This window comes from Peromyscus maniculatus, chromosome 19, assembly GCF_049852395.1.
Source record: "Peromyscus maniculatus bairdii isolate BWxNUB_F1_BW_parent chromosome 19, HU_Pman_BW_mat_3.1, whole genome shotgun sequence".
Lineage (NCBI taxonomy): Eukaryota > Metazoa > Chordata > Mammalia > Rodentia > Cricetidae > Peromyscus > Peromyscus maniculatus.
This window is the reverse complement of record NC_134870.1, coordinates 34,056,528-34,082,924: the sequence shown is the minus strand read 5'-3', so window position 1 is coordinate 34,082,924 and position 26,397 is coordinate 34,056,528. Positions and strand designations below refer to the sequence as shown.

At 38.8% G+C, this 26,397-nt stretch overlaps 2 protein-coding genes across 18 annotated transcripts in view; one reads left to right on the top strand and one right to left on the bottom strand.

Moving 5' to 3' along the window:
* Nucleotides 1–208: 208 nt before the first annotated feature.
* Nucleotides 209–1,811, top strand: Gpr151 (G protein-coupled receptor 151). Its single transcript, XM_015996444.3, has one exon. It carries the CDS (start codon nucleotides 209–211, stop codon nucleotides 1,475–1,477), a length of 1,269 nt encoding a protein of 422 aa, XP_015851930.3. The 3' UTR covers nucleotides 1,478–1,811.
* A 2,458-nt stretch (nucleotides 1,812–4,269) lies between these two features.
* The window catches only part of Tcerg1 (transcription elongation regulator 1), a 54,861-nt gene continuing 32,733 nt past the window's right edge, over nucleotides 4,270–26,397 (bottom strand). For 10 of the 17 annotated variants that reach the window (XM_042264310.2, XM_042264312.2, XM_042264316.2 and 7 more), the window contains 10 exons: nucleotides 25,779–25,914; nucleotides 24,907–24,996; nucleotides 18,371–18,489; nucleotides 15,721–15,871; nucleotides 12,812–12,976; nucleotides 12,174–12,356; nucleotides 8,784–8,963; nucleotides 8,059–8,142; nucleotides 6,528–6,628; nucleotides 4,270–5,348 (listed from right to left, as the gene is read on the bottom strand). In XM_042264310.2, coding sequence (XP_042120244.2) covers nucleotides 5,147–5,348; nucleotides 6,528–6,628; nucleotides 8,059–8,142; nucleotides 8,784–8,963; nucleotides 12,174–12,356; nucleotides 12,812–12,976; nucleotides 15,721–15,871; nucleotides 18,371–18,489; nucleotides 24,907–24,996; nucleotides 25,779–25,914 — 1,411 coding nt within the window. In that variant the 3' untranslated portion in view covers nucleotides 4,270–5,146. Of the gene's footprint in view, nucleotides 5,349–5,611; nucleotides 5,780–6,527; nucleotides 6,629–8,058; nucleotides 8,143–8,783; nucleotides 8,964–12,173; nucleotides 12,357–12,811; nucleotides 12,977–15,720; nucleotides 15,872–18,370; nucleotides 18,490–24,906; nucleotides 24,997–25,778; nucleotides 25,915–26,397 lie in introns of all 17 variants that reach the window. The other 7 variants (XR_006065936.2, XR_013046067.1, XR_013046070.1 and 4 more) reach the window with 2 other exon arrangements.

Here is a 26,397-nt window from a genome sequence, read left to right as displayed (position 1 = left end):
CTCCTGCTGCCTGTCAGTCCACACAGTTACAGTTTTGTGCAGCACAAAAGCTCAGCAGCTAACCTTCCATTGTCAGCAAACAAGCAAGGGGAGGGTCCAGAGGTGTCGTCAGTGTGGACGACAGAGGGCATTTTTTTTTTTCTTATGCAAAAGAGCAAAGAGAAAGATCAACCCAAACCAGAAGCTAACCTCTGCAGGGAGGAGCTACATGGGAAAGGCAACGCTGACAGCTGTCTTTGCTGACTCCAATTCCAGCATCATGAATGTGTCGTCTGCTCACCTCCACTTTGCAGGAGGGTACCTGCCATCTGACTCCAAGGACTGGAGGACCATCATTCCGGCTCTCTTGGTGGCTATGTGCCTGGTAGGCTCCGTGGGGAACCTATGTGTGATTGGCATCCTCCTTCACGGTGTTTGGAAAAGGAAGCCATCCATGATCCACTCCCTGATTCTGAATCTCAGCCTGGCTGACATCTCTCTCCTGCTCTTTTCTGCACCTGTCCGAGCCGCAGCATACTCCAGAGGTGTTTGGGATCTAGGCTGGTTTGTCTGCAAGTCCTCTGACTGGTTCATCCACATGTGCATGGCAGCCAAGAGTCTGACAACTGCTGTAGTTGCCAAAGTGTGCTTCCTGTATGCAAGTGACCCAGCCAAGCAAGTGAGTATCCACAACTGCACCATCTGGTCAGTGCTGGTGGCCATCTGGGTTATAGCCAGCCTGCTTCCCCTGCCAGAATGGTTCTTTAGCACCACCAGACATCATGGAGGCGTGGAAATGTGCCTCCTGGATGTGCCAGCTGTGGCCGAAGAATTCATGTCAGTGTTTGGTAAGCTCTACCCTCTCCTGGTGTTTTGCCTTCCTTTACTTCTAGCCAGCTTTTATTTCTGGCGAGCTTATGGCCAATGTAAAAAACGAGGTACGAAAACACAAAACCTTAGAAACCAGATCCGTTCCAAGCAACTCACAGTGATGCTGCTAAGCACTGCTATCACCTCTGCTCTTCTGTGGCTCCCCGAATGGGTAGCCTGGCTGTGGGTATGGCATCTGAAGGATGGAGGTCCACTGCCACCACAGGGTTTTATAGCCCTAGCTCAAGTCCTGATGTTTTCCATCTCTACAGCAAACCCTCTCATTTTTCTAGTGATGTCTGAAGAGTTCAAGGCAGGCTTGAAAGGTGTATGGAAATGGATGGTAACCAGAAAGCCTCTAAGTGCCTCAGAGGTTCAGGGGGCATCAGCTGGGAACACAGAGGCCCTTCCTGACAAGATTCCGTCTGCAGAGTCCCAAACATCCATTCAAGAGACAGACAGACACGGCTTTCCCAACTCGAGCAAAGAGAACACTGACAAGGCAGTGGCTCCCACCCTCCCTGACGTCCAGCAGTTCTGGCACGAGAGGGATGCTGTCCCTTCAGCACCAGACAATGACCCTACACCCTGGGAACATGAAGGCCAAGAGACAGAGAGCTATGATTAGTGGACTTAATTTTCAAAGAAAAAAATGTGACTATTGTATTTACTTGTACCGTTGCCTAGCCATATTGCTGATTTATAAATTACCATTAGAAACTGCAAAGATTTCTTTCTGCATTCTCCAACTATACAATCCGGTAAGCAGAATGGCATGAGGTGATTATGCTTCAGAATTCTCTTGTCTAAAGAACTCATTAGAAGTGTTATGTAATTATTGTGCTCACGGTAACATTTCCCCAGGGTAACCCCTAGACACACCCTGAACAGCACTGGCTGGAGTGGTTAGTTTATCACTGTTTCTTACTGCTGAACTGCTGGCCTCACGTCAGCAAGCTGTATTTCACCTAAGCATAGCTCAAAATCTATGTCTACTTTGGCTTTTGTAAAGTGTAAATCTGACTTGTAAATTCTCGTTTGCTAAGTACACGTTAATATACTTGATGAAAAATCCATATAATTTTCCTGAGCAAAATTTAAAAAATAATGAATACATCTTCTATTCTGGACTAATTTCAAACCATGGCTCTTTGGGGCCAAATTTAAATAAATTCAAGTCTTGCCTTACAGTATAAAAGCTGTTTCAATCCTTAAAAATCTACCTGAATTAAGTTTTGGATTGAAAGTCTGAGAATATTCGTAGCCTAACATGATATTCTATATCATAATGCAGAAAGTTTTCAAACAAATGTCCCTTCTCTTCCAAAACAGAGTATTCTACAAGCTTAAATCGATTCTCCTTGCTCTCTGTTCTCTAAGGCAGACTGTAAGTTGAAGCTGATACAGGTATTAACTACTGATTAACAGTTACAGGCACGCACAAAGGAGAGGGATGGGACTTTTCCTGTACCATCAAACTTGGAACACCCTGAACTTTCAAGATATCACAGGGCTGCTAGGATATAAAAACAATCAAGTGGAACAAAGTGTGGAATAGCACACATTGGGGGGGGGGAGAGGGAGAGGGAGAGGGAGAGAGAGAGAGAGAGAGAGAGGGAGAGGGAGAGGGAGAGGGAGAGGGAGAGGGAGAGGGAGAGGGAGAGAGAGAGAGGGAGAGAGAGAGAGAGAGCGCGCAAGCGAGCGCGAGCACAAGAGAGCGAGCACCCAGCAGACACTAACAGGAAATTTAGAAAAGAATAGAATGGTCACAAGGACAATGCAAAGCAATGGACAATATAAGAAGCTTCCGAGTTCCTAGATGTGGAAAATTTAGGTATAGCAGAATGCAGTACTGCCAATAATTGTACATTCCTCCCCTTTAAATATAAAAAGCATTATACACTCATGATTTTTAATTGCTTTGTTAATGGAACTTTGGGGTATTCTCCTGTTGGGGTACCTCTGAGAAGAAAAATGCCTCTAAAACAAGGAATGGAGGAGTTTGGAGACTAATCTGTACAGTACAAAGAACTGTTTTACTATAAAAGGTTGTTCAACACAGCAAGACAAAGCTGCCTTCCTTTTCACTTGTTTCAGTACAAACTGTATTTGAAATTCTCATATTCAAATAAATATTAGTTTAGCTGAAGAATCCAAACTGCTTTGTGAATCCAGTTACACGAGGGGTTGCCACTGACAGTGGAAAGCAGGAAGCAAGCTTGTTTTATAGACACAATATGTAGAGTGTAAGCTTCAAGTATATGACATCTCAACCGGTAAAGAAAGAAAAGCAATGTTTTACTTCTGACAGGTGTTAGAGACTTAAAGCCGTCTGTGTCTTGAATTAGCATTTCAAAACCACTCAGAACAAGAGAGCTTTATGAGGCAGCCTGAGGATGACAATGTCCCAGGTTTCTGAGTCAACTGCAGATAAAGTAACACCTTAAGCTATAGATAAAACAACATATAATTATAATGAATCATTCATTGAGAACATGAGTCCTGCTCTGATCTAAAACTCTGCAAGGGAAAAATTGACTTGTTCCTTCTAAGAACAGTCCACACAAAGCATTTATGCCCTAAGTAGGACACAGGAATGCCCGTCAAGACTTCTTTACTCTTTTCTACTGTGACAGATGGACGAATGTGCAGACACTACCACATGGAGCTCAGAATGAAGGCCTCAGGGAAGGCAGACATCTGTAATAGTTTTCCTTTTGGCAAGCATTTCAATTGCACTCCTAACAAAACTTAAAAAGCACATAGTAAGTTTGTAAATGTAAATTTCAAAAGAGGGGATACAAATCCTATCTGTTTACCAACTTCAGACCTTAGTCTTCAACAGGTTCCATAATTTCTATGACACTTAATGTACGGACATGAATGTTCTACAGAACACACGCACAGGTCAGTCACTCTTTCTAAGTGTTATTGCCAGCATGGCAGGTGGGACGATAAGCGTATCTTCTCATACATCTTATTTATGTGGCACTCTGGTACCGGCAACCTCTGAGAACAACATAGGATTTACAGAGAGAGAGCAAGAGAACGAGAGAGACAGAAAAGGAAAAGCCAGGAAAACTTAACTGAGCATCAAAGGTAAGTTCATGGTACATACATGACAGGTTGAAAGGAAACCCAAAAGGCACAACCCTTTGATATGTTAATGAGAAAGAAACAAGAAAACAAAAATGACAATATTCTCGCTATTAAGCAACAAGTAACATTAAAAGACTGAAAACATAGGCACACAAAGGAAAAAGGAAGAACAGGCTTTCTACAGAATTTCTTGTCTTTTATATTGGAAATACAATATTATAGTCAAGCCTTTAAAAACCATATACTATCCAAGATTCAGTTGTCTTAAATCGCATATGCTGCTTTCTTAAAAAACAAAAACAAAAAACAAACAAAAAAAAAACAGATTTAAGAGTTTTTATAAAATATATTGTGTAACAATAACCATTTACAATCCACATATATAAAAGGGTTGGTTTATTGTAGTTCAAATACATAAACTGAACATTCAAACATCTTAAAATTAAACTTTAGAAACAAAAGTTCAACATTCAAACAGGAGTAGTTTACAGGGAACATCCAGAAAGGTAATTTTGTTGTCTAATTCAGAATTTCGGTAAAGATCACTCAGTGGAGAGTAAAGTATGTTTAACCAGGACTCAATTCTGGCCACCATGTTAGTTATGAATGTGTTCAGACCTGAGAAGAAATTACTGAAGCAATCTTCTCCTGGGCTCCACACGACGTGGCCTCTACTCAGAGGGGGATCAAAGCACGGGAGCAAACACACAGCTAAGCTGCTCCTCAGAGACAAAGGATGGCCACTAGAATAGTCATCGTCTCCGCAAGAATTCAGTTCAGTGTTTTCTCTTTTACCCGCTTCAAAACGAAATGAAAACAAACCCCACCTTCAGTTTTCTTGGAGTCTGTGGTGTTTGCAAGCTCCACCCACACGCTCCTGTCTTGCTGAGTAACACTGCTAGTAAGAACACCACCAAGTACTGACTTCCACATCTCAGGAAAGGATGCTTTTTAGCTTCGAGATTTTAAATTTACTAGACAGCCTATATTTGAGTATGTACGTCAGTCATGCCACACAAAGAAAAGCATTAAATATTTTCAAAGTGTTCTGTTCAGAGACTGCTCACAATTGCTTCTCCTTCTGTTCATCAGGTGGTTTTGCAATAGGTTGACTAATGCACATATATGTAAAAACCTGAACTTTTGGCTCATGCAAGCGTTTTCAATTAACAGAGAGCCCGTGGAAGGGTATTTAGAATTATTTTGTTGATCGTCGAGTGGGCTCTGATGCTGTGGGAGGTGGTGGTGGACCCCGGCGATCCAGGTCATCAACATACGCCACGATCAGTTTCCTCCTCTCCTCTGGTACACAGTCCAGTACTAGATACCGTTTGTCATTCTGCAAAATCTTTTCTACATCTTTCAGGTGCTGATCAGATTCTTGGATTAGCTTTTTGGATCTGAAATAAGAAAAAAAGCACAAGAATTACTGACTGCTGTTCCCTGGTCTTTCAGAAATGAGCTGGAAATGTCCATCTAGTTCCTAATTGTGTTTCCACTTTTTAAAGAAAAATTTCACTGCAGCAGTCACCTTTGTAAATCGCCTCAGCAAAGACTCCAAGGAGTGAAAGGGCCTCAGAAGCTGAATTACCCGCCCACCCCTACTGGTGGTCCCTCCAGATCAGGGCTGAGGGTGGGTAGGTAAATCTTGCCCGTGCTGTACCTGTTCTGTGGATGAACAGAGGACTTCAGTCTGCGGGGCTGCCAATCCCAGCATCTTTCACAAGCTTTCACTTTCACATCTTTCACTAAATTAACTATAAAAATGTAGAAAGAAGTCTTACTTCACATCTAATTTAAAAGCCCAAGCTGATGCAAAACATTAAGGATCCTGCCGAAAAAATCCAAACGACAAAACACCTGAGAACCACACCCTCAGCACTAGCTATCCTCCCGTGCACACCCTTCATCAAGGTTGTCTTTAAAGAAGAAATGCTGGAGCGGGAAGGCACTGGCTCCCTGCACAGCACACGGACTGTAGGCAATACCACACTGTCTTCCTGATGGAAGGTTACTAGTGGTGATGGGCTGGGTGTGCTACACCAAAAACTTCTAAGGGTTCTGATTTTTCTTTTTTTTTTTTTTTTTAAAAAAAAAGTGTATCCAGCAAACAGCTTTCCTAAGGGGGAAAAATAATTTTTCTGCCTTAACAAGATGATTTCAGGCATCGACAATCTAATCACACTCAATAGTCCTCAGAGGAGGCAAAGATAGTTCATAGTGAAGGATTCATTTAAAGTCTCTTTGCGAATTACAATTCTTAAGAGTTGAGGGTCCTCAAAAAAAAAAAAAAAAAAAAAGCAGTGAAGTAAAAACAAAAGTATATTTAAAAAACTGGATGTAGACAACACAAAATACAAATTGACATCTGGGCCCTTTCTTTAAAAAAAATTAAAAAATAAAAAAATAAAACCAAAAAGGTACTGTGGTACAGCCTGTATCTGCCCTCGAGGAACGCTGGCGTCTTCTGACTCCTAAAATTCACAATGTCAACATGTGTGTGAGTGAAAAGTATGCTCTGGCCGTTAGAGTACAGGCTAGTGGACACGGCTGCCGGTGGGACACCCGACGGCACTCACCTGTAGGTTATAAATTTGGTCTCTTTCAACAGTGTCCTGAAGTCGGCTTTGGCAGTGATGTATTTGTCTCTGATGTACTCTTCAAACTCCCTTTGTTTTTTCTGCAGGGATGGGATAAAGTAAGATTAAAGGGAGAACCAGACAGACTCTAAAACAAACAACTTCTTTATTAAAGCAGTAACCTGTGAGTCCTGTAATAAGATTCAGAATTAAAAAAGCAAGGCAGGGTAGGGTTTTCTTTCTATACAACTTACTGTAGTATATAACCTGCAAAGTACATTTTTTTAAGGAGAAAAAAGTCACAAGAATGTGAAGCACATTCAGCTAAAATGAAATCTGTCTTCCTACATGTCCTTAGGAGGTAAGCACAAGAGAACCACGAGACTAAGGATCAAACAATCTTTTCCTATAGAGTATATTATCTTCACGCTCAAAGACAGTAATGCCACATAATGTATGGATATACAAAGCAAGGGAACACTCAGAACATACTGTGCATTTGGTTTTCTAATGAGGAAATTGTAATGAAAGTTCTATATTATCTATACAGACTCTGCTATCAATTCCTTCTAAGTAGTTAGGTAAATTGGGAACTGACAGTGGGTCTCCTCGCTATCAGTCTATCACTCTCACAGCCCTACATATTTTGTGGTTCACATCAAAAATGCAACTTACTAGAGTTTGAGAAATTTAGTCTTTGGGCTTCTCAATGTCAGACCAAGAGATCCCAAACAGTGGCAAGACAAGGACAGCCAAAGGACAGAATGGTGTTTTCCAGGAAACTATTTTTTGTATTATTCCCTGTATCAGACATTAGATGGGCTTGTTTCCTATACAGAGGCCAGTGTGCAAGAACTGGGCTCTGCTGTTAAAATCTCATGCATTGGGACACTCTGCTTCTGTAGAGGCTCCTCTACAAGAACTTAGGACCTCACACTGTTTGCCAGTGTGACTTAATAGGAAGGTCCTTCCATACCTTAGCACCAACTGCCAGCCCGATGTCCACCTAGCAGAAACTGGCTGTAGTTTCATTCAATTGGTAAGACCTTAAACACAAACTTAAGCTTTAGATTACCGCTTTCTTGTTAATGTATGGAACACAATTTTTAAAGACATGCACTTAAAAGCCAGTTGTGGTGGTGCACACTTTTAATCCCACAACTAGGAAGGCAGAGGCAGGTGGATTTCTATGAGTTTGAAGCCAGCCTGGTCTAAAAAGTGAATTACAAAGGAACTCTGTCTCAAAAAACAAATAAATAAATAAAATGTACTTAAAGTCCTGGTTTATATTTCATAATGTAATTCACCTAAAATCATGTTTGGTAACAATCAGTTTCGTATTTGGTCAAGCTACTAATGCCATGATTAGGCACCCATCAGCAATTATCAACTTCAGGGTGTGATAGTGCACATGTGCAGCCTTAGCACTCTATAGGCTAAGGCATGAGGTTTATCCAGAGGCCAATCTGAGCCATATCATTAGTCCCACGCAAACCCATGTGTCATAAGGGGATATCCCAAATCCTCTTACCCTGTCACTGGAGGAAAACTTAATGCACCGAGGATCTTCCTTGATTATTTTTTTCACTTCTTTCCATGTGGATGTTAAGGTAATCTTTGAAAAAAACAAGTGAAAAGAAAACATAACTACAATTCCCTTTTATTCCGAGAGTCAAACTCAGTCCATATGGTACATAATATACACACTGACCTGCAATCTCGGGTAATGCCCAAGCGTAACTGGACTAGATAGGGACAGGGAGCAGCTTTAATGCAATCTCTTTTTGCTGGCTTGCCACAGAGTTATTTTCATGGCCACACTTTCAAGGTGGCCTAAGACAATCACCTGCAAACCCTGTATTTACATGGGCAAACATCATAACTTCTGTAGAAACCATCACCAAAAAGAGCAGATAAATAGGAACAGAACCTAGATAACAAAGCGTACAAACTGCCAGATGAGGGGCTACAGCACCACACTGCAAATGGAGGGAAGGAAGAGAGCCCACTGGTAAGGTACAGCTAAGGGCATTCTAGTCACCAGAGAAGCAGCTACATATTTGGAAGCTGCAAAAAGAACTAATTCCTGACAAGTGAGAGCACAGTAACATGTTTAAGGGGGGGAAATCAGAAGAGAATGTTATAAAATCTAAGGATTCAAATAATGGGTCTGACCAAGACACTAAAAATTATGTCAGAATTTTCCATCATCAAATTATAAATGGAGATTCCAGAAAAGAAAGACAGGCCTCTCACCGCGGACGTTTCATCCAGAAGCTGCCTGAAGTGCTCCCTTTTCTTCTTGGTAAGTGCTTCGATGTGTTCATTGAAAAGCTTCTCTTTCTCCTCTCTTTCCAATAAGGACCCAGATTCCCAGCGGTGATCTTTCCGGAGGGTCCTCCTAGTATCAGACCACGATACATCGGAAGAGCGGACCTAAAAACAATGTGTATGTGTATTTGATGCGCCCACACACCCACATCCCACCAAGTAGACTTTGCAATATTTACACAGTAAGAAGTTCAAGCTGTAGTCAGGAATGATTAACTTCACCCAGGCTTTACAAAGGTAGTCACATTCAAAAACTAAAAACATTTCCTGAGGTAGTCGACCAGACTACCTCATAAATGAATCCTGTGTTAAAAGACCACTGTAAGTACAATGTTCAGTAAGTGAATTTCATCGGGAGATTAGCTTTCTATCAAGTTAACCAACAAATAAGCAATGTACATTGCCAATAGTTTAAGCAAGAAGCTTATGGTAATACCATTTTAGTTAAGAAGTCTCCTAAAACCTACTTTAGAACAGAAATCTTAATCCTGGTGATGAATTACATAATGAAATACTCAGGCTGAGGGGCAGGGGTGAGGAGCAGATCATCTTCCAGTCATGACCACTAAGAAGTTTATAAATAGTACTTTATGTTGCTAAATGTTATGTCAATTAAAAGAAAGAAATGTTAATTTTGCCTTCTTCTATCACTAAATATCTCCTCTCCAAAAAGTGGTACAATAAAGCTTGAGCTCGAATCTGGACTTATTAACCAATCTACTAGAAGCAACACTTCTAACCCACAGCAAAAGGTCAAAGTAATATATGGAAATTAGTGAGCATGAAAATGCACATTCACAAAATAGTAAGGGTATTTTTGCGTTATGATTATTAATAGATATAGAAAAAAACAACGAAATAAATTCCCTTTCATAACAAAAACTCTGAGCAGAGGCCAACAAGATGGTTCAATAGGTGAAGGCACTTGTTGCCAAGTTCAATGACCTGAGTCTAATCCCAGGACCCCACGTGGTAGAAGAAGAGAACAGACTCCTGGAAGTTGTCCTGAGGTCCACACGTACAGCATGACCGAAGGGCACACACATACATTTACAAAAATAAACGTAATAGACTGGATATAGGGGAATGTAATTCAATGCAATGAAGACTGTCCATAATGAGTCACAGCTAATCATCTCCAAGAGTGAGAAGTTGAACATTTTCCCTCTAAGACATGAGGTGTTAGGAATGTCCTCTCTTAGCCTTCATTCTCAAAACAGTATCTTTAGAAGGCAAGAGAAAAAAAGACATCACAACAGGAAGCAAGAGTTTAAAATGTCAAGAGTTGCTGATGACATGATCCTACATATAGAAAAATCTGAAGACTCCACCAAAACACTGTTAGAAACAATAAATTTAGTAAAGTTAAAAGGATACAAAAACCACCATACAAATGTCAGTAAGATTTCAAAGCAATTAAAATGTCAAGTGTGAGAAAAATCTCACATGGAACAGCATTAACAACACCCTCCCAAAAAAGAGTAGCATCAATTTAAGCAAAGAGCAAATTACTTGTATGCTAAAAACTATTAAACACTGACAAAAAAGAAAAACTGAAAGAAGTAGAAACGAGCTGGACGATACTCGGTGCCCACTGATTAGAGAAACAGTTCTTACATTCCTATGGAGCCAAGCTAATCTTGAGCACAAAACAAAGACAGAAGCACCACACACTCTGATTTCAAAATGTAATTATGATACTACAACTTTGGAAAAAAAAAAAAAACAGACAATAACAGAAATTGTCCCAGATCCAGGTGGTTCACCAACACCATCAATGGCACAGTACTAGTCAGAAATGACAGGAACCAGGAAGAACGAAAAGACAGAAAGAGAAGAAGGAAAGTATACAAATACAGAATGTCTTTAACATTTACCAAATGTCTAAATGTGTGTTGGCACTGGAACTACAACTAAGATGACAACTGTCACTTTTCAGAATGTGTATTTTCTATAGGACAAATGTAGTAAGTGTGACAGTGGTGTATGCTGAACACAAGGTGCTGTGGGTGGGGAGCGGCTTCTAGGAGAGGTCAGTGTGCACTCTTGGTTTTGAGACAGTGTTTCTCTGTGTGGCCCTAGCTGTCCTTGAACTCACAGAGATCTGCCTGCCTTTGTCCCCCAAGTACGGGGATTAAAGGCATGCGCTCTTCCACAGTGAGAAAGTGTGTCACAGCGGTGGGAAGGTGAAGGGCTGCCACAGACAGAACCGGTGGTCTGTCTGTCTACTTTAATCAAGGAGCAGAACTAGGTATGGTGCTGCCCCCCTGTCAAGGTAAGAGGATCAGTGCCTTAGACGAGCCTGGGCAACAAAGGAAAACCCTGTCTCGGAGCAAACAAACAAAGGAATTCAATTCTAAAACAAAATAAAAAACAACAAGAGTTGAATTTGACTGGCAGGCAACCACTGGGAGTATGGAGAGCCTTAACCTCCTTCAAGTAACCAGGAGAGACAAAATGAGGTTTGCTCTTCACAAAAATCACTGCCATTGCAACTAAAGCAAAAGACTCAGAGGAATGTCAGGAAGGAAAGAGACCTCAACCTACTAAGATGTCCAGATGCACAGCACAAAAATGCAGCAACAGAAGCAAGGAAGAGGAGAAGTGACGACAGCGGCAGCAGCAGAGTCCAGCTCATAGAGGAGACAGTGACTAAGAGGGATGACACAGCAGAGCAGCCCCAACATCCCTTGTTTCCCTACACACCTCAACAACTCTAGGGCTAAGGCAGAGGCCTTTCAACCAAGTCTCAGAGCTGTCTCTTGGGTCAGTACCCTTCACCATCTACGGTATACCTGATCATCACAATGATCCTGAACCAGTGGTTCTCAACCTGTGGGTTGTGACCCCTTTGGGAGTCACATATCAGATCAGAAATTTACATTATGATTTGTAACAGCAGCAAAATTACAGTTATGAAGTAGTAATGAAAATAATTGTATGGTTGGGAGTCACCACCACAAGAGAAACTGTATTAAAGGGTTGCAGCATTAGGAAGGTTGAGAACCATTGGCCCTAAACATCAAGAAAAAAATCCAATTATGCTCAGCACACTTTATTTCAATGGCAAGTATGTAAGAATTTAAAGATGGCTTTCACCAAAAACTATCTTAAAAATTAAATTTTGGAGTTAAGAATTTTCATTTTTAAAAACATCTAACTTGGAATTTCTTGTGTTTTCCTATGTCAGTAGTACTAATACCAAGAATTCAATTTTTAAGTGCTTCACAAGTAACAAACTATCTCATAATCAATTTACAGAACACTGGTAATAAAATGAACTTCCACGTCCAGTATTCAGAGAAAGGAAAGTACCATGTCAGACAGAAGAGCCTTGAAATTCTGGATTGCTTCTTCTCGTTTGTGCTGTTCTCTCTCTCGGTCAATTTCTTTAGTTTGCTCAGAACGTGCTTTCTGAACTTCTCTTTCCCGTTCTCGAAGGCTTGCCTCAATGCGGGCTTGCCTTTCCAGCTCCTTTTCCTTTTCAGAGTCTAAATTCTGTAAAAATAAAATAAAATAAAATTACATTATCCTCCTTACTAACCTCATTAAGATCTTTTCAGAAGTCGGGCAGTGGCAGCACACGCCTTTAATCCCAGCACTCTGGAGACAAAGGTAGGCGGATCTCTGAGTTCAAGGCCAGCTTGGTCTACAAAGCATGTCCCAAGACAGCCAGGGATACACAGAGAAACTCTGTGCCGGGGGGAGTGGGGGGGTGTACGGGCGGGATTTCTTTCCCATAAAATACCTTGCCAACAAAAGTGTTCAAAATGTAATTTTCCCTCAGAACATTTATAAACATGTCTTCCCAATCAACTGAGATTCGTAATTTCACCTTCCCTATCAACTATGAGAAAAATTCCACCCCAACATTGAAGCAACATCCACCCTTAAACAACATTAAGTAATACAATATTCAAAGGTTAACACCAGTGAGTCTAACAGTTAGTTACCTTAGCTATTTTTTCTATGTACTGTTTGAAAAGGTCTTCTCTCATTGAAGAACTATCCACCGCTTTGTACCGTGGGTCACTTTCTACTTTATCTTTTACTTTACTCCATCGAGACTGACTGTCCAAGTGATGATTGGATAACAGCTCAAAAAAATCCGATTTAATCTACATTTTAAAACAAGTGAAGGCAGAATGATACACTGTGAGAAACTCTCCATGTCGAAATAATTAACAACCCAACAATCTGTTTCTTACCTTAAACATGATCATAGTAATTTTTAAAAGTCACTTACTTGGAGGCCAATGAATCTTAGTGAAAGAGAAATTCCCCCATTATTAAAAAAGATAAAACTCAAGAAACATACAGACTATTTAAAATCTGCCAAATCCCCACCATCATATTTAAAACTACACTGACAACAAACAGTATTTAGGTTGCTTACAGCCTTTGAATTCAGGGCTGCTGTGTTTTCATATGGAACATCAACTTGAAATGAGCTGCACATAGTTTTAGCAAGATCCAGGATTATGAAGTGACAGCAAAATAATTTAATATGAAGATGGTAAGAATGATTCATTTTAAAAACTAGATGAATAATTTTCATTCATTAAAATTAAGAGAAAATCCAGAAATCACTGAACACAAATACCAAGTTTTTATGGCCTGCTTGCTATCAAATGCCTAAAATAAAAGGATTTTTAAAACTTCTATTTTAATATTTATTTATAATACATTATATAAACTGCATAAAGTAGTTACAGTTTTTAACGTGTGTGATACATGAACAAATATTATAAATAAACTCTTAAAATCTTTTCATTGTGGGCATTCCCACGACGAGCTTGCTAAAGCTGCTAAGCATGAAAAGTAGTTAATAAACGCCAAAAAATGAAATTTACCAGCAGCTTAACTCACAGCCCTTCTGTTTTCCATCCTTACCACAGCAAAAATGATTAAGCACTATACAGTACAAAAGTTAGAAAGCCAATTTTCTAACAGGGTTAACTCCATCGCCTGCACCTTCAAATGTGTACTTCTAAAGGATGAAGTCGTTCCAGTAAGCAGCAGTAAACAGAAGCTTGAGTACTGTTTTTTGCAAACAAAATGCATACACGTCAAGTAAAAGCAAACCAACTCTAAGGGCATGTTTTTTACAAAATGAAAAGCTGCACTGAAGCAAACCCTTATTATTCCTACCCTGCTACTGCTGCCAGTCTTACAAGGTTACAATTTTTTTAAGTCTAAGATTAACAAAAACATAACAGAGGAAAAGTGATAAAATTTTCATTAACCAAGTATTTCACAAAATGTGAACATACAATCTATTACATTAACCCTTATAAATTCTGATGGTCTGGTAATCTGTTTTGTATCTTTTAAATTAGCTCAATCTGTCTTTATTGTCTAGAGGATAAGGATTTTATAGAAGTCTTTATTTGGATTTATTTGATATCCTGTCTATTCAATGTTCTTCTGAGGACTCTAGGGGGAAACTAAAAATAATACATGTAAGGACCAGAACTGCAGGACGCTAAAACAATAACAGCACAACTAGGAAATCTGCTGATACCATGTGTACCAGTGATGTCAGCTGTTAAAACTAAATTGACTGACAGGCCACACAGAATCAAACTGCAATCTACCCATTTATTATAAAATAAAATTCTTAAGTTATCCCAAACATGTTTAGAAAATTAAGTTATTAAAAAAAACAATTTACATTCAGTGCACTCATGTACTATCAAATGATCAAATACATTATTCTAAAAGTCAAAAGTAGGGACTGGAGAAATGGCTCAGAAGTTAAGAGCACGGGCTGCTCTTCCAGAGGACCCGGGTTCAACTCCCAGCACTCACATGGCAGCTCACACCTTTCTGTAACCCTAGTTCCAGGGCTTCTGACACCCTCACACAGACATACATGCAGGCAAAACACCAATGGACATAAAATGAAAATTAAGAAGAAAAATTATATATTGAAAAACAAAAGTCCAGAGCAGCAATTCACTGATGTGATTCTAACAGATATAAGAAATATTCCTAATTTTTGTTTAGATGATTTTTTTTCTGCACATTTAAGAAGCATAATCATTTTAAGTCATCTGTAAAGTAATTCTATAAAATTTACTTTGAAGCCCAACATATCAAATAATCAGAGTTCTCCTAGTACTATCAAAAGCTGTTTCATCTAATAGTATTTTAACTAAAAGAGACTTCTTAACAATGAAACTTAGGATTACTTCCTAAATATTGTTAGCCTTTCTTAACAGCAGTAAGTAACCATAAGCAGTAATTCTGAAGGTCAGGAAGGAGGCTCCAGAGGCTCTTTCCCCCCATTACAGAGAACACTGAACACTCCGAGAGTGACTGTTTGGATGGCTCACACACCACTGGTGCCATCTCCCTACTGTTCTGTCTCCACAGTGGTGAGCTCTCTATTCCTGACACTGCGATCAAATGACATTTCAGACGCATTAATCTTTAATAGCTGACCTTTAATTCTGATAAGCAATAATTTATATGTAAGGTACATTTACTGAAAGATTAGAAACTTACTAAAATAATATTTTTATAGAATACAAAGATTAAGAAGTTCTTTGAAATTCAAATGTTAGCATCTATAAAGACTTCTGAAATCTTAACACGCTTTAGTTACCATGGAACTAAACCCAGTTCCAGGCTTACCAGATATCTTATTTAATAGAATTTAAAGCAATTCTAAATAGTTTACTGAGGTTTCTAAAATTAGGATTATGAAAATATATATGCATAATCTAGGTAAACCAACAATTGTGCAAATGAAAGGAAAACACGGATCCAACTGCTTATACCTACAAACAAGGTTGGGAAACAGTACACTTATTAGTCCTCACCCACCAAACAGGCCACTACAACTAGACCATCTTACCTTCTCCCCTCTGGTCTTCGAATCTTCTTTCTCTTTCTTCCTTGCCGCTGCCACAAATTCATTAAACAATGCTTCTCTATCTTTCATCTTTTCAATTGCTTTGAATCTTGAATCTTTAGCATGTTTGGCAGCAAATTCACTAAAAGTAGCTCTGTAAGAAAATGGTCAGCATGCTAACTTTAGTTGACTATTTGTTTCTAAAACAAGCATAAAAGGAATATACCGTTTTCTTAGCAGGAATGTGTGCCACAGACTTGTAGGTCCCGAATCTGAACAGTGACACACAGGAAGAAAAGGAAAGCAGTACTGACTGAAAAGGTGGTTAGTGGTTATATGCCAACCAACTAAGATTAGGGGATACAGTAAATAACTCATCCACTACCCAAGTGTGTAGCCATGGCTTGCTTCAAACACAATGGGATAGCTTATCTGACCGACTCTCCCTAAACTGAATGAAGTAGATAGGGCACCTGATTTAAAGCAGATGACAACAGGCAGAGTACCAGCAAGGTACCTGAAAGGAGAGAATTCAGGAGGTACACCCGACTGTAACTCATCTTCACACAACCTCCCAAGGTGCAGAGCTAGGTCACATGTAACATAGTGGCTACAAAAGTTTGGGCACTAAAAGAACACAGGAAGAACTCCTAGAGACAGGGGAATCCTGACTCCCCAGAAGACTCACTGTGGGGTAATTCCCAAAGGGGCCTCAAACACAACCCAACTGTGGAAAAGCGTAGCACAGCCTCCTCTATGCTATGTCATCACAGTAAGAGTGAAAAAGCATCCCACCACTTGTGAGGCAGAGGCAGGTGGAGCTTTGAGTTCAAGGCCAGTCTGGTCTACACAGCAAGTTCTAGGACAGGCAGGGCTGAAGAGATGGCTCAGCAGTTCAGAGCATATACTGCTCTTACGGAGGACCTGAGTTTGCTCACAACCACCTGTAATTCTACTTCCAGGGGATCCAACGCCCTTTATGATCTCTGCAGGTCACTGCACTCATTCATACCCTCACATAGACACATACACATAATTAAAAATAAAATCTAAAAAATAAAAAGCACAGAGTTAATAGAGATTCAAATATGCCAAAAGAATAGTATCAAGCAAGTCCATAAAAGATTTACAAGGGCGATAGCTCCATTTGCAAAGACCCACTCTAATAAGTCATAAAGTCAAGCCTCCAGGCAACACCCAGTCACTACACCGTTCACTTAGCAAATGGAAGATATAAGAGTCTAGAGTTTGTAAATATTCAAAATGCTAAATATTTAAAATATCACAGTATATACAAAGAATTACATATGTTACTTTGGGGGAAACAAACCCTAGATAGACATCCAGACATTGTTCTAAGAAGCAATGTTTTCAAGCTCTTATATTTACACTAGAAAATTAAATGAAAATAAATTCAAACAACTGAAAATTATCTTAATGAACAAATAAGAAATTTCAACAGAGTTGGCTTCAAACTCACACAGATTCACCTGCTTCTGACTCCAGAATACTGGGATTAAACATGCACACCCAGACCAGAAAAAAATATTTACAAAAAATTAAAACCATTAAGAAAGATTAACTGAGTATGTTTAACACTATAATGGACACACTAGAAAGATCATTTATGTGAAAGCTAGATCAGTCACTATTACCTAATCAAAGGATGACCCAGAGAACTGATTGGAGGTGGGAGCCAGGAACAGAATGCTAACACATGAACAGGGAGAAGAATCCAAAAGAGCAAAGAGTACATTGAGGGCACAAGATAACTAGCCAAAATTCCCCAAATTTGATTAAAAATACCAATTTGTAATTCTAAAAGTCTCAGTCAATCCTAGAAGGTCAACAAATACAAAGACAATAACTCTAGGCTAATGATGCAAGGTGTTTAAAAGAGATAAAGAGGCAGTTCCTATAAGCCAAGCAATGATGAAGTTCAGTTGGGGCTACCCACGTTTCTCGGGCTTAACAGAAGGGTGCTACTTTTCCGTGTTCTAGTTCTTTTTTTTTTTGGACGCTGGCCAGAATTGAAGTGGGCTTTGACTGGTCCTTCAGGCTTCCTTACTAGTCCTCTATAGTGTCTCCCTGTCATGCGCTACCTGTCTACTGAGCCTGCTCACATGGCATGGATCTTTTCATTCTCTTCTCCATTCTCCTCCTCCAGGCAGCTGCTGAGATTTACAGCTTTCCTGGCCTGGGATGTTTAAAGGGGAAAAAAAAAAAACTCCAATGAAACTATCCTCAAACGTCAAAAATAGGAAAAAGGTAGTTTTTCCATGAATACAAAGCATTATTTATAAAGCTTATACAATGCGATTCACCCCTACAATAAGACACTTTCGTATTTAAAGGAAAAATAAGGTTTATTTATCACTTTAACAATCATGTCAACACAAAACTAAAATATACTACCCTCTGTGTTAAGTAAGACAGCAAGTAGTCACAGTTAGCCATGAGCCATCCCTCTTGTTTATACTATTCTCAACAATGGCTGACTGAGTAAACCTCTGTCACCACCACCTAAGCTGCTTACGTTACTGTCCTTATCTAAAAAACAGTGATAACTTGATCACCTAAATCACTGTTGCACAGACACACTCGATTTCAGGGGAAAATGCATACTCAGATGTGACTGGAGTCAAACACATACCTGGGATTAAACTTTGCTTCTTCCATCATTTTTTTGAAATCTTCCTTGGCTTGCATTATTTTGTTTTTCTTTTCCCTGCGTTCTTCCTCTGCTCTGGTCTTGACATACTGATCAAACACCTATCACAAAAAAATATACCAATTTGATAACATAGTCTTTTTAATAGAAAATTACAAAACAATGTCTCCAAACTGTAATAGGAACCATATACTAAGTATAGCTAATTAACAGTAGATTATCTCCAGCAAGTCTCACTTTATCAAAATAGTGCACAAGTATATGACACTCCACTTAGCATTCCGGGACTAAACAGAAAAAGAGAAACAAAGAAAAGCCCTGTATTTCATAATTTTCTCCCAATGGTATAGTATGTATTTCAAACAGACATGCAAGCTACACCACAGTCCTCTGGAACTCGTTCTAGAAAAGTCAGCAACAAGAGTCCATAATTTAATTCTCCTTCAATACCTAAATCTACTCTATACTACTTCCCCTCCTTAGTACTATACAACCAAGAGAAGTTAACCGAAACTCCAATGTCTGGGTCTAAAGCTTTGTCTGAACAGTCATTCTCATTGCTTTACATATTGTCTGTGATGCTTCTACACTAAAATAACAGTTCAGAGTTGCAACTGGACCACAAAAGCTCACATATTATCCAACCCTTAAAAGCCTGCAGATCCCTGTTCTAAAAGGCTAGCTAAACAAGTGTCTCCCACCTTGAGGCAACATCATTTCTGAATGCAGCTACCAGAATAAGAACCACAGTCTCAGAACTGAGGCACAGTTCTCTCAGAAGTATGTGGTCTGACTCCCATCTCAATTAGCCTAATCTAAAGAATCCCTCACAGCATGCATGCCCTGGGGCTTGTCTTCCTGGAGGATTCTAGAGTCTGTCAATTGACCATCAGTGTTAACCCTAACCAGTGCATCTTTGCAGAAGTCCCAAACCATGGCAGCCCACCCGAATGTCAGACTGGTCTGCTGCTTCTCTCTTCACCGTGAGGCAAGAGTTCAAAGGCATCTGATTTAGGACTCTGTCAAGAAACAAAGTTCAAAAGGAAAGGAAAAAACACACAAAACTCAAGCAACTTATGAAACTAACTCTAGAAGAAAAACCTAAACAAAATCTTAGAAAAATTGATAAGGGAAAAAGCAAAATAGAACCGAACAGGTTAGCTGACAATGATGAGGGGGCAAAAAAATTCAAGAGAAAAGACCAGGAATTTAAGAATGAGGGCTGGGGATTAGAGGCCAGGGTTCAATATCCAATACAACAGAAGAAAAGGGAAGAAAAGGGAAAAAGTGCAAGGGAGAGACTGGGGATGAACGATGAACCCAGAACCCAGAGCCCAGAAAAATAAATTCTCTGCTCCAAAACAAAACCAAACCAATTTGGAGAACCTGCGGCTCAGAAGCTCCTGCCCCATACAGAGACCCTAGTACTGCTGTTTTGTTAAACTGCCTTCTAAATACTTATCTCTATACCCACAATTCACTCAAGCTTTCCAGCCCTCATCACAGAACCTTCTTTTTGCAGCCAATGGCTATTTATTAATAAATAATAATTTAACAGCTGGTCAAAGTGTAGAGAATGAGTAGGTCTAGAGTGCTCAATCCTAAATGAGACATCTGTATCACACTCCTCCCCACATGGCACAGAAAACACTGTGTAAGAGTGGAAGCAGAGGCTAGGACTGCCTGAAAAGACCTGTGTAGGATCAACCCAGTGCAAAGTCCAGCACAGAAGAGGAAGGACTACAGTAGTTCCATAAAGATGAAGATTGCTTAGCAATTAAGGACTGCCAAGTAGAAAGGCCCATCGTGTTGCCTGTGATCCAGTGAGTGGCATGCACCCATGCATATAGGCTGGCACTGAACTGGACTTGGTAGGTAGGCTATGGAAAGAGGACACAAGCTAGGAGGGCGCTGTGGCAGGGGAGGGTCTAGGGAGCTAGGGGTTGATATGGTCATAATACATTGCATACGTGTATGAAAATCTCAAAAAATAATAATAACAGCAACAACAAAAGTAATGGAAGAGAATTTCCCAGAACTCAAAGACATCAATTTCCATATTGCACAATGTAATATTCTACTCAAACATATCTCACTGGAACATCAGATCACAAAGGATTAAGAGAGGATCCTAGGGGAAAATCAAAAACATAATAGGTAACAATACAGCTTCAAAACTATCTCTGAGTGAGTGTTAAAAGCAAAGTAAAACCTTTAAGAAACAATACAAAGAAGGGCCCCAACAAGGCTTCCTCAAATATGTAAAACTCAGTAAGTTATCACCACCACCACCACCCCACTACTTTTTTAAGTTATAAAAGGGATGAAAGCAGCAAAACTAAGTACAACAAAAACCACCTGTGACTGGGCACAATGGAGGTGGAGGGAGCACAATTCTGAGAGCAGCCCAGACTACATGGAAAGATCCTATCTTAAAATGTAAGCACCATGGATGAGCTCTGTAGCAGAGCACTTGCTCAGCACATAGAACACCTTGGGCTTCATCCACAGTACTACACCAAACAAAATCACACAAAAATCTCATGATGGAGTCAACAGTTGACATCTCCCCAGCCCTAAAAGGATGAAGGAAACCTTCCAGATGATGGTGAGTTGTCGTCACTGAAGGTGACAGTTGTAGAACAGGTGAATTTAGAAAGCTGGGGATGTCTCACTTCAGCATCAGAGTGTCTATAAATGCACACCAGCATGTCTACATATGATGTTTCCTAAAATGCCTCTATCCAGGCCAGTCTACATAGCACCATCAACAAAACTGTACTGAAACTTCTAGATTACCTTACCCTGCCAGAGACAGACAACACCCCTTGTCACAGGAGAGCCTCCTTTCTCCTGCTATCTTCCTAATCACACAAGTATTATATGCTATATTAAAGGTAACTTCTTTCCTTAAAGCAGCAACATCAACTTAAACCTCTGTATCTCTGTCTGAGTGTCAGGATCACCACCATGACAGCCTCTATCAACTTTTTTTCCCTAAGGTACTAGAAAGAATTGTATATCCCCATAAATCCCCTCCTTTAAGACAGACCAGATCAATGTTATAAATGACTGAGATGGACATCATAGAAAATAAGGGTTCTCTTATGCTTACAAATCTTTCCTTATTCCTATCATGCTTTCTAATCCTTTTCTTTTAGTTTCAACTCAGAAATGCAACAGTTACAATGAGAGTAAGGTTTTAAAGCAAATCCTAGCTAAGTTCCTTTGATAAACATCAGCAAACATACAATAAAGGACTACACCACCTAGGTCTTTAAGGAAGTTTCTGGGATGCTGGTAATATTTCTTGATCTTAGTAATTTACATGCATACACGTTCATCTTGTAAATATTCACTCCTCATTTTTGCTTTACTGTGTGTATCTTTTTCTTGAGAAAATAAGTTTATGGGGCTGAAGGGTTGGCTCTATCAATAAAGTGCAAGCATGAGTACCCAAGTTCAGGTTCCCAGCACCTACAGAAAAGCCAGAAACAACGGTGTACATCTGTATCTCAGTACTGGTGGGAGGGAGGAGGCAGAGACAAAACGATCCATAAAATCTGCTGGCCAGCCAGTATAGTCAAACCAGTAAGCTTGAGGTTCAATAAGAGACTGCCAAAACTAAGGTGGACAGTGAGGAAGACACCCAACCATAACCTCTCATCTCCACTTGCACACACATGCACTCACACATGCACATCACACCTACAAAAACATGTACAAGTTTACTAAAACATGAGACTATCTAATTATCCTATCAATATGGCCTAGATGCACAATCCTAAATAATCATGCTGGTAATGTGATCATAACAGTCAGTCTTCTAAAACTCTAAATTACATACCTTAAAATAACAACTCATCCAAATGTTAGTAATTATCTATACCAGAGACTAAAATCCTGCACAGAAAGTCTATTCTGTGAAAAAATACTATTTTATAATTTGTCACAACATACAATAAAAACTTCTAACCCTTTAGGATACCTCTCATCTAAAACAAGATTAAAGAAGACAAATCATAAGTTAAAACATGTGGTTAGAACTGAAGGATGCAATTTTAGATTAAGACATTAACTGAAATTATATTTTTTAAGTGAAAGCACAAACTCAGATAGGAAATTATGATGTGAAGCAAATCAACTATTTGCTTTATCCTTTATTTTTTATTCACATGTAAATAAAACCAAGTACTTAAGATATATATTTATACTTGAATGCCAAATATGAATTTCTCTTTCCTCTCAGTTTTAAGAAGCTAATTTCTTTAGAAAGCATCGTCTCCACACATAGGCTCTGAAACAGTATTCTCACTGTTGCAGTACAACCCTAGGAAGGCCCTCAATCTCTACCAACATGGTAATGCTCCCAAAGTTGAAGAACAGTACTAACAGTTCTAAAACAGTACTTGGGTTTCGCTCAGACTGAAATTTTAACACTCAGTAACATAAAAATGTGCCATAAAATGTTAAGTCTTCTAGAGTTTTTATAACAGACATTGATCAAGACACCATACAGAGCAATGAACAAAACTGCTGCCCTTACAGAGGTTACATCCTGTAGGAGAGGGAACATAATAAACAATGTAATTTTATTTTATTTCCATTTATCTATTTGTATGGATATATGTGCATCTATCTGTCGAGTATGTGCGTGGGCATCTATACCACAGCCCATGTATGAAGTCAGAGAATAACCTGCAGGGACTTGTTTTCCTCTTTCATCATGTGGTTTTGCAGACCAGACTCCGGTCAGATGTGTCAGAGGTTCCTTTATATGCTGAGCCACCCTGCTAGATCAAATCCATTAATGTCAGATAATTAGCGCTACCAGTGCTATTCAAAAACTATACCAAAAAACACAAACGGTAAAGAGGGAATATTAACAGACTGACCAGGCAAAGGAAAAAACAAGCACCAAGCGTGCTGCCTTATTCAAGGACTGTTGATGTGGCTATAATACACAGAACTTAAAGACATACACAGGAGACCACATATAAAACATTCCACATCAAGAGTCTGTTTTATCTTAAATGAAATGGGATGCACTAGACAATTTTAAGACTAGCAACTTATATCTGATTTCTCTTAAACCTTAAATTACTCTGGCTACTGTGTAGAAAAACTTGACTACAAAAGAAATAGAATAAAAAGAATAAAAAAGAAAGGAAGAAAGGAGGCTACAAGATTAAGAGTTGCTCTTAGTGGCTTAGGTTAGGGCATTAGTGGGGAAAATGGGGCATGAGAGGATAGTTACAGAATGTTTTGGAGATAGATTCACTGAATAGAAACAGTGAAAGTAAAAATCCAAATTTATGGCTATAATCTTAGCACTTGGAAAGTAGGAACAGGAGCACCCAGTTCATGTTTTAGACTCTGGCTAAAAAAAAAAAAAAATCAAAAAGCCAAGATTGATTCACAGACTCTGATGGAGCTATTGTCTGAGATGAGGATGATGTGATCACATGTGAACAGTTTAAAAATAGTTTAAAGCAAATACTTCAAAACAAAGTAAAATAGCTACAAAGCTTAAAATACAGATGCAAATACACTTAGAAAACTATGTGTTTTATTCTAAGTATCAGAGCATGGACACTACAAATAATTCTTTCTTCATTAATGTTCACAAGTAGGTCTGCATACAAAATAACATAACTACGGAGAATTATTCCAACCATTACACTACAAATACTCAAAATAAATAGCACTGTTACCAAAAGAAACTTCACAACTCAAGTGTACTATGAAGATGTAATTCAAATACCATTTACAGAGACCACTGTCTGGATGGTTCAGATAATTTAATATTTATATATTAGAGCAAGAAGCAATTACCATGAGGTGTTACTGTCCCTGAATCATCATGAGAATGACAGTTAGCATTGACTACTTCCTTGAAGAGACCACCATTTCTCTACACTTAGGAGATAAGCACTTTAACACCTACATAAATGTTGACATGCGGGATGCACGAGATACAAACATGCCAACTACTACACCTCCCAGTATTTACACACTTACATAGACAAGTTGGCACCCTGGCTAAGAAGGCAATGAACATTGGTCATATCTACTGGGAATTAGAGATGGGTGTTTTTCTTTTTTTAAAATGTATTTTGCTATTTTCTACTCTAAATTTGCATCATTTGCACAAATTGATAAATGCATTAGAAAAACTTTTACAACCACTGTAGATATAACTTCATTAAGTATGAAGCACAAGGACATGTTCATATGAAGTAGCAAAAATTATCTTGTTTCTGAAGTGGAAGAGCCTCCACACTGACCCATAACTGACTAAGCACTAAGATGCAAAAGTATGTTGTGGAGTACTATTAAGAAAAAAACATACAGATGGTAGCTTCAACACTATGCTGTTGCCAAGTGTGCTGGTATGTGCACAAGAGAGCAGGGGCAGAAGGGCTGCAAGGCCAGTCAGTCTAGGAGCTTCTGTCTGAAAACTTAAACATTCAATTCAATTTAAGTAAGTAAGTTTTCACTGTTATATTTCCCTTTACCTGTTTTCTTTCTTTAGGATTGAGAAGCAAGTACCGAGGGTCAAATACTATCTTGTGCAACTCCTTCTCCCACGTTGAAAAAGCAGACACCTTTAAAATAAAAAGAAAGCATTGCTTCATAATTAAGATACTCTAATAGTAGAAAGGTCATAATTTTGCTTGAAATCTACAGGACATCTGTTTATAAAAGACATTAAAGCCATAGTGAAGTTTCCATCACTAATAAATGATAAGCAGTGGGAGGCTAGCAACAGCAAATTTCCACATTAATTGGCTCTGACCATTTCTTTGTTATAAAAGAAATAACACACACTTCATTGCTCATTAAAATAACCACTACTGTGTGACATTTTAAACTTAGTACATCAGAAAAGGCCTTGAAGATTTACATTTTGATTTCACACACTTAACTGCAATCTTATAAGCAATACTATGATTTAAAAATAGTTTACTTATTCAAACACATCTGTGAATACAACCAAAGTTTCTTTCTTATTTAGGCTTTCAATATCATAAAGTATCAGTTTCTTCACCAAAAGCCATTCTGAAGATATTAGAAGAATCATATATACCTTACCTATCCGAAGTACTCCGCAATTCTGTAATGTTAATACTCATACACGTTACCGAAATTATATGACCCCACAAAATGTTAAATGCTATTTCGTTAAGGACAGTAAAATGCCACTTAGTTTAACATGATATAAACCAAGGCAAAAGCCACTTCAAAAAATGTACAGTAATTTAACAGGTTCCCTTATCCTTCCCACCCCCATTTAATGAGCACTAACCTTAGATTTGACCTTTTAGCAAGACATATTTATATTACTTATATAAAACAGAAATATCTCCCCCAAAGATTGTTTTCTGACCCCTCTCTCTAGCAGCATGTCCTTGAACTGCTTCATTCGAGCCTCCAGAGGGACAATGGCCCTTTCTCGGGCAGCTTTAATTTCAGCTTCCATGGCAGCTTCTTTCTCTGAATCAATGTCTTTATTATCATCTCTCCTAGAAAAAAAATAAATAAGGTGATATTAATACAAATCTTACAAAGTTCTTAAAATCAGGGGAATGTTCAAGGCACTACTAAGCAGCATATTTTTGACAAAACAAATCATCCTGAGGATCTCAAATAAATTATATGGCATAACTTTCATTCTAATAATAATAAAATTACAATGCATTTCTATAACGTTATAATGGCTATACTGGTCAAAAAAAAATTAATGTTCTGTCTCTCTCTTACTCCAGTTGATTTATAAGATGAACTAAAAAGAAAAAAAGCCTTTCAGGCACTGCTTGCAAAACTATGTTAGAATTAAATAGAACAGAATATATTTTTAGTTCTTGATATGAAAAAGAAAAAATTAGCATTTCCCCAAATATTTTACTATTAAAATACATTAAAAATTTTTACTAAAGTCTTTGTAATTTCAAATATTTGTTTTAAGAATAAAATTAAAGTATGTTCTAACTTGGCCAAGTGCACAA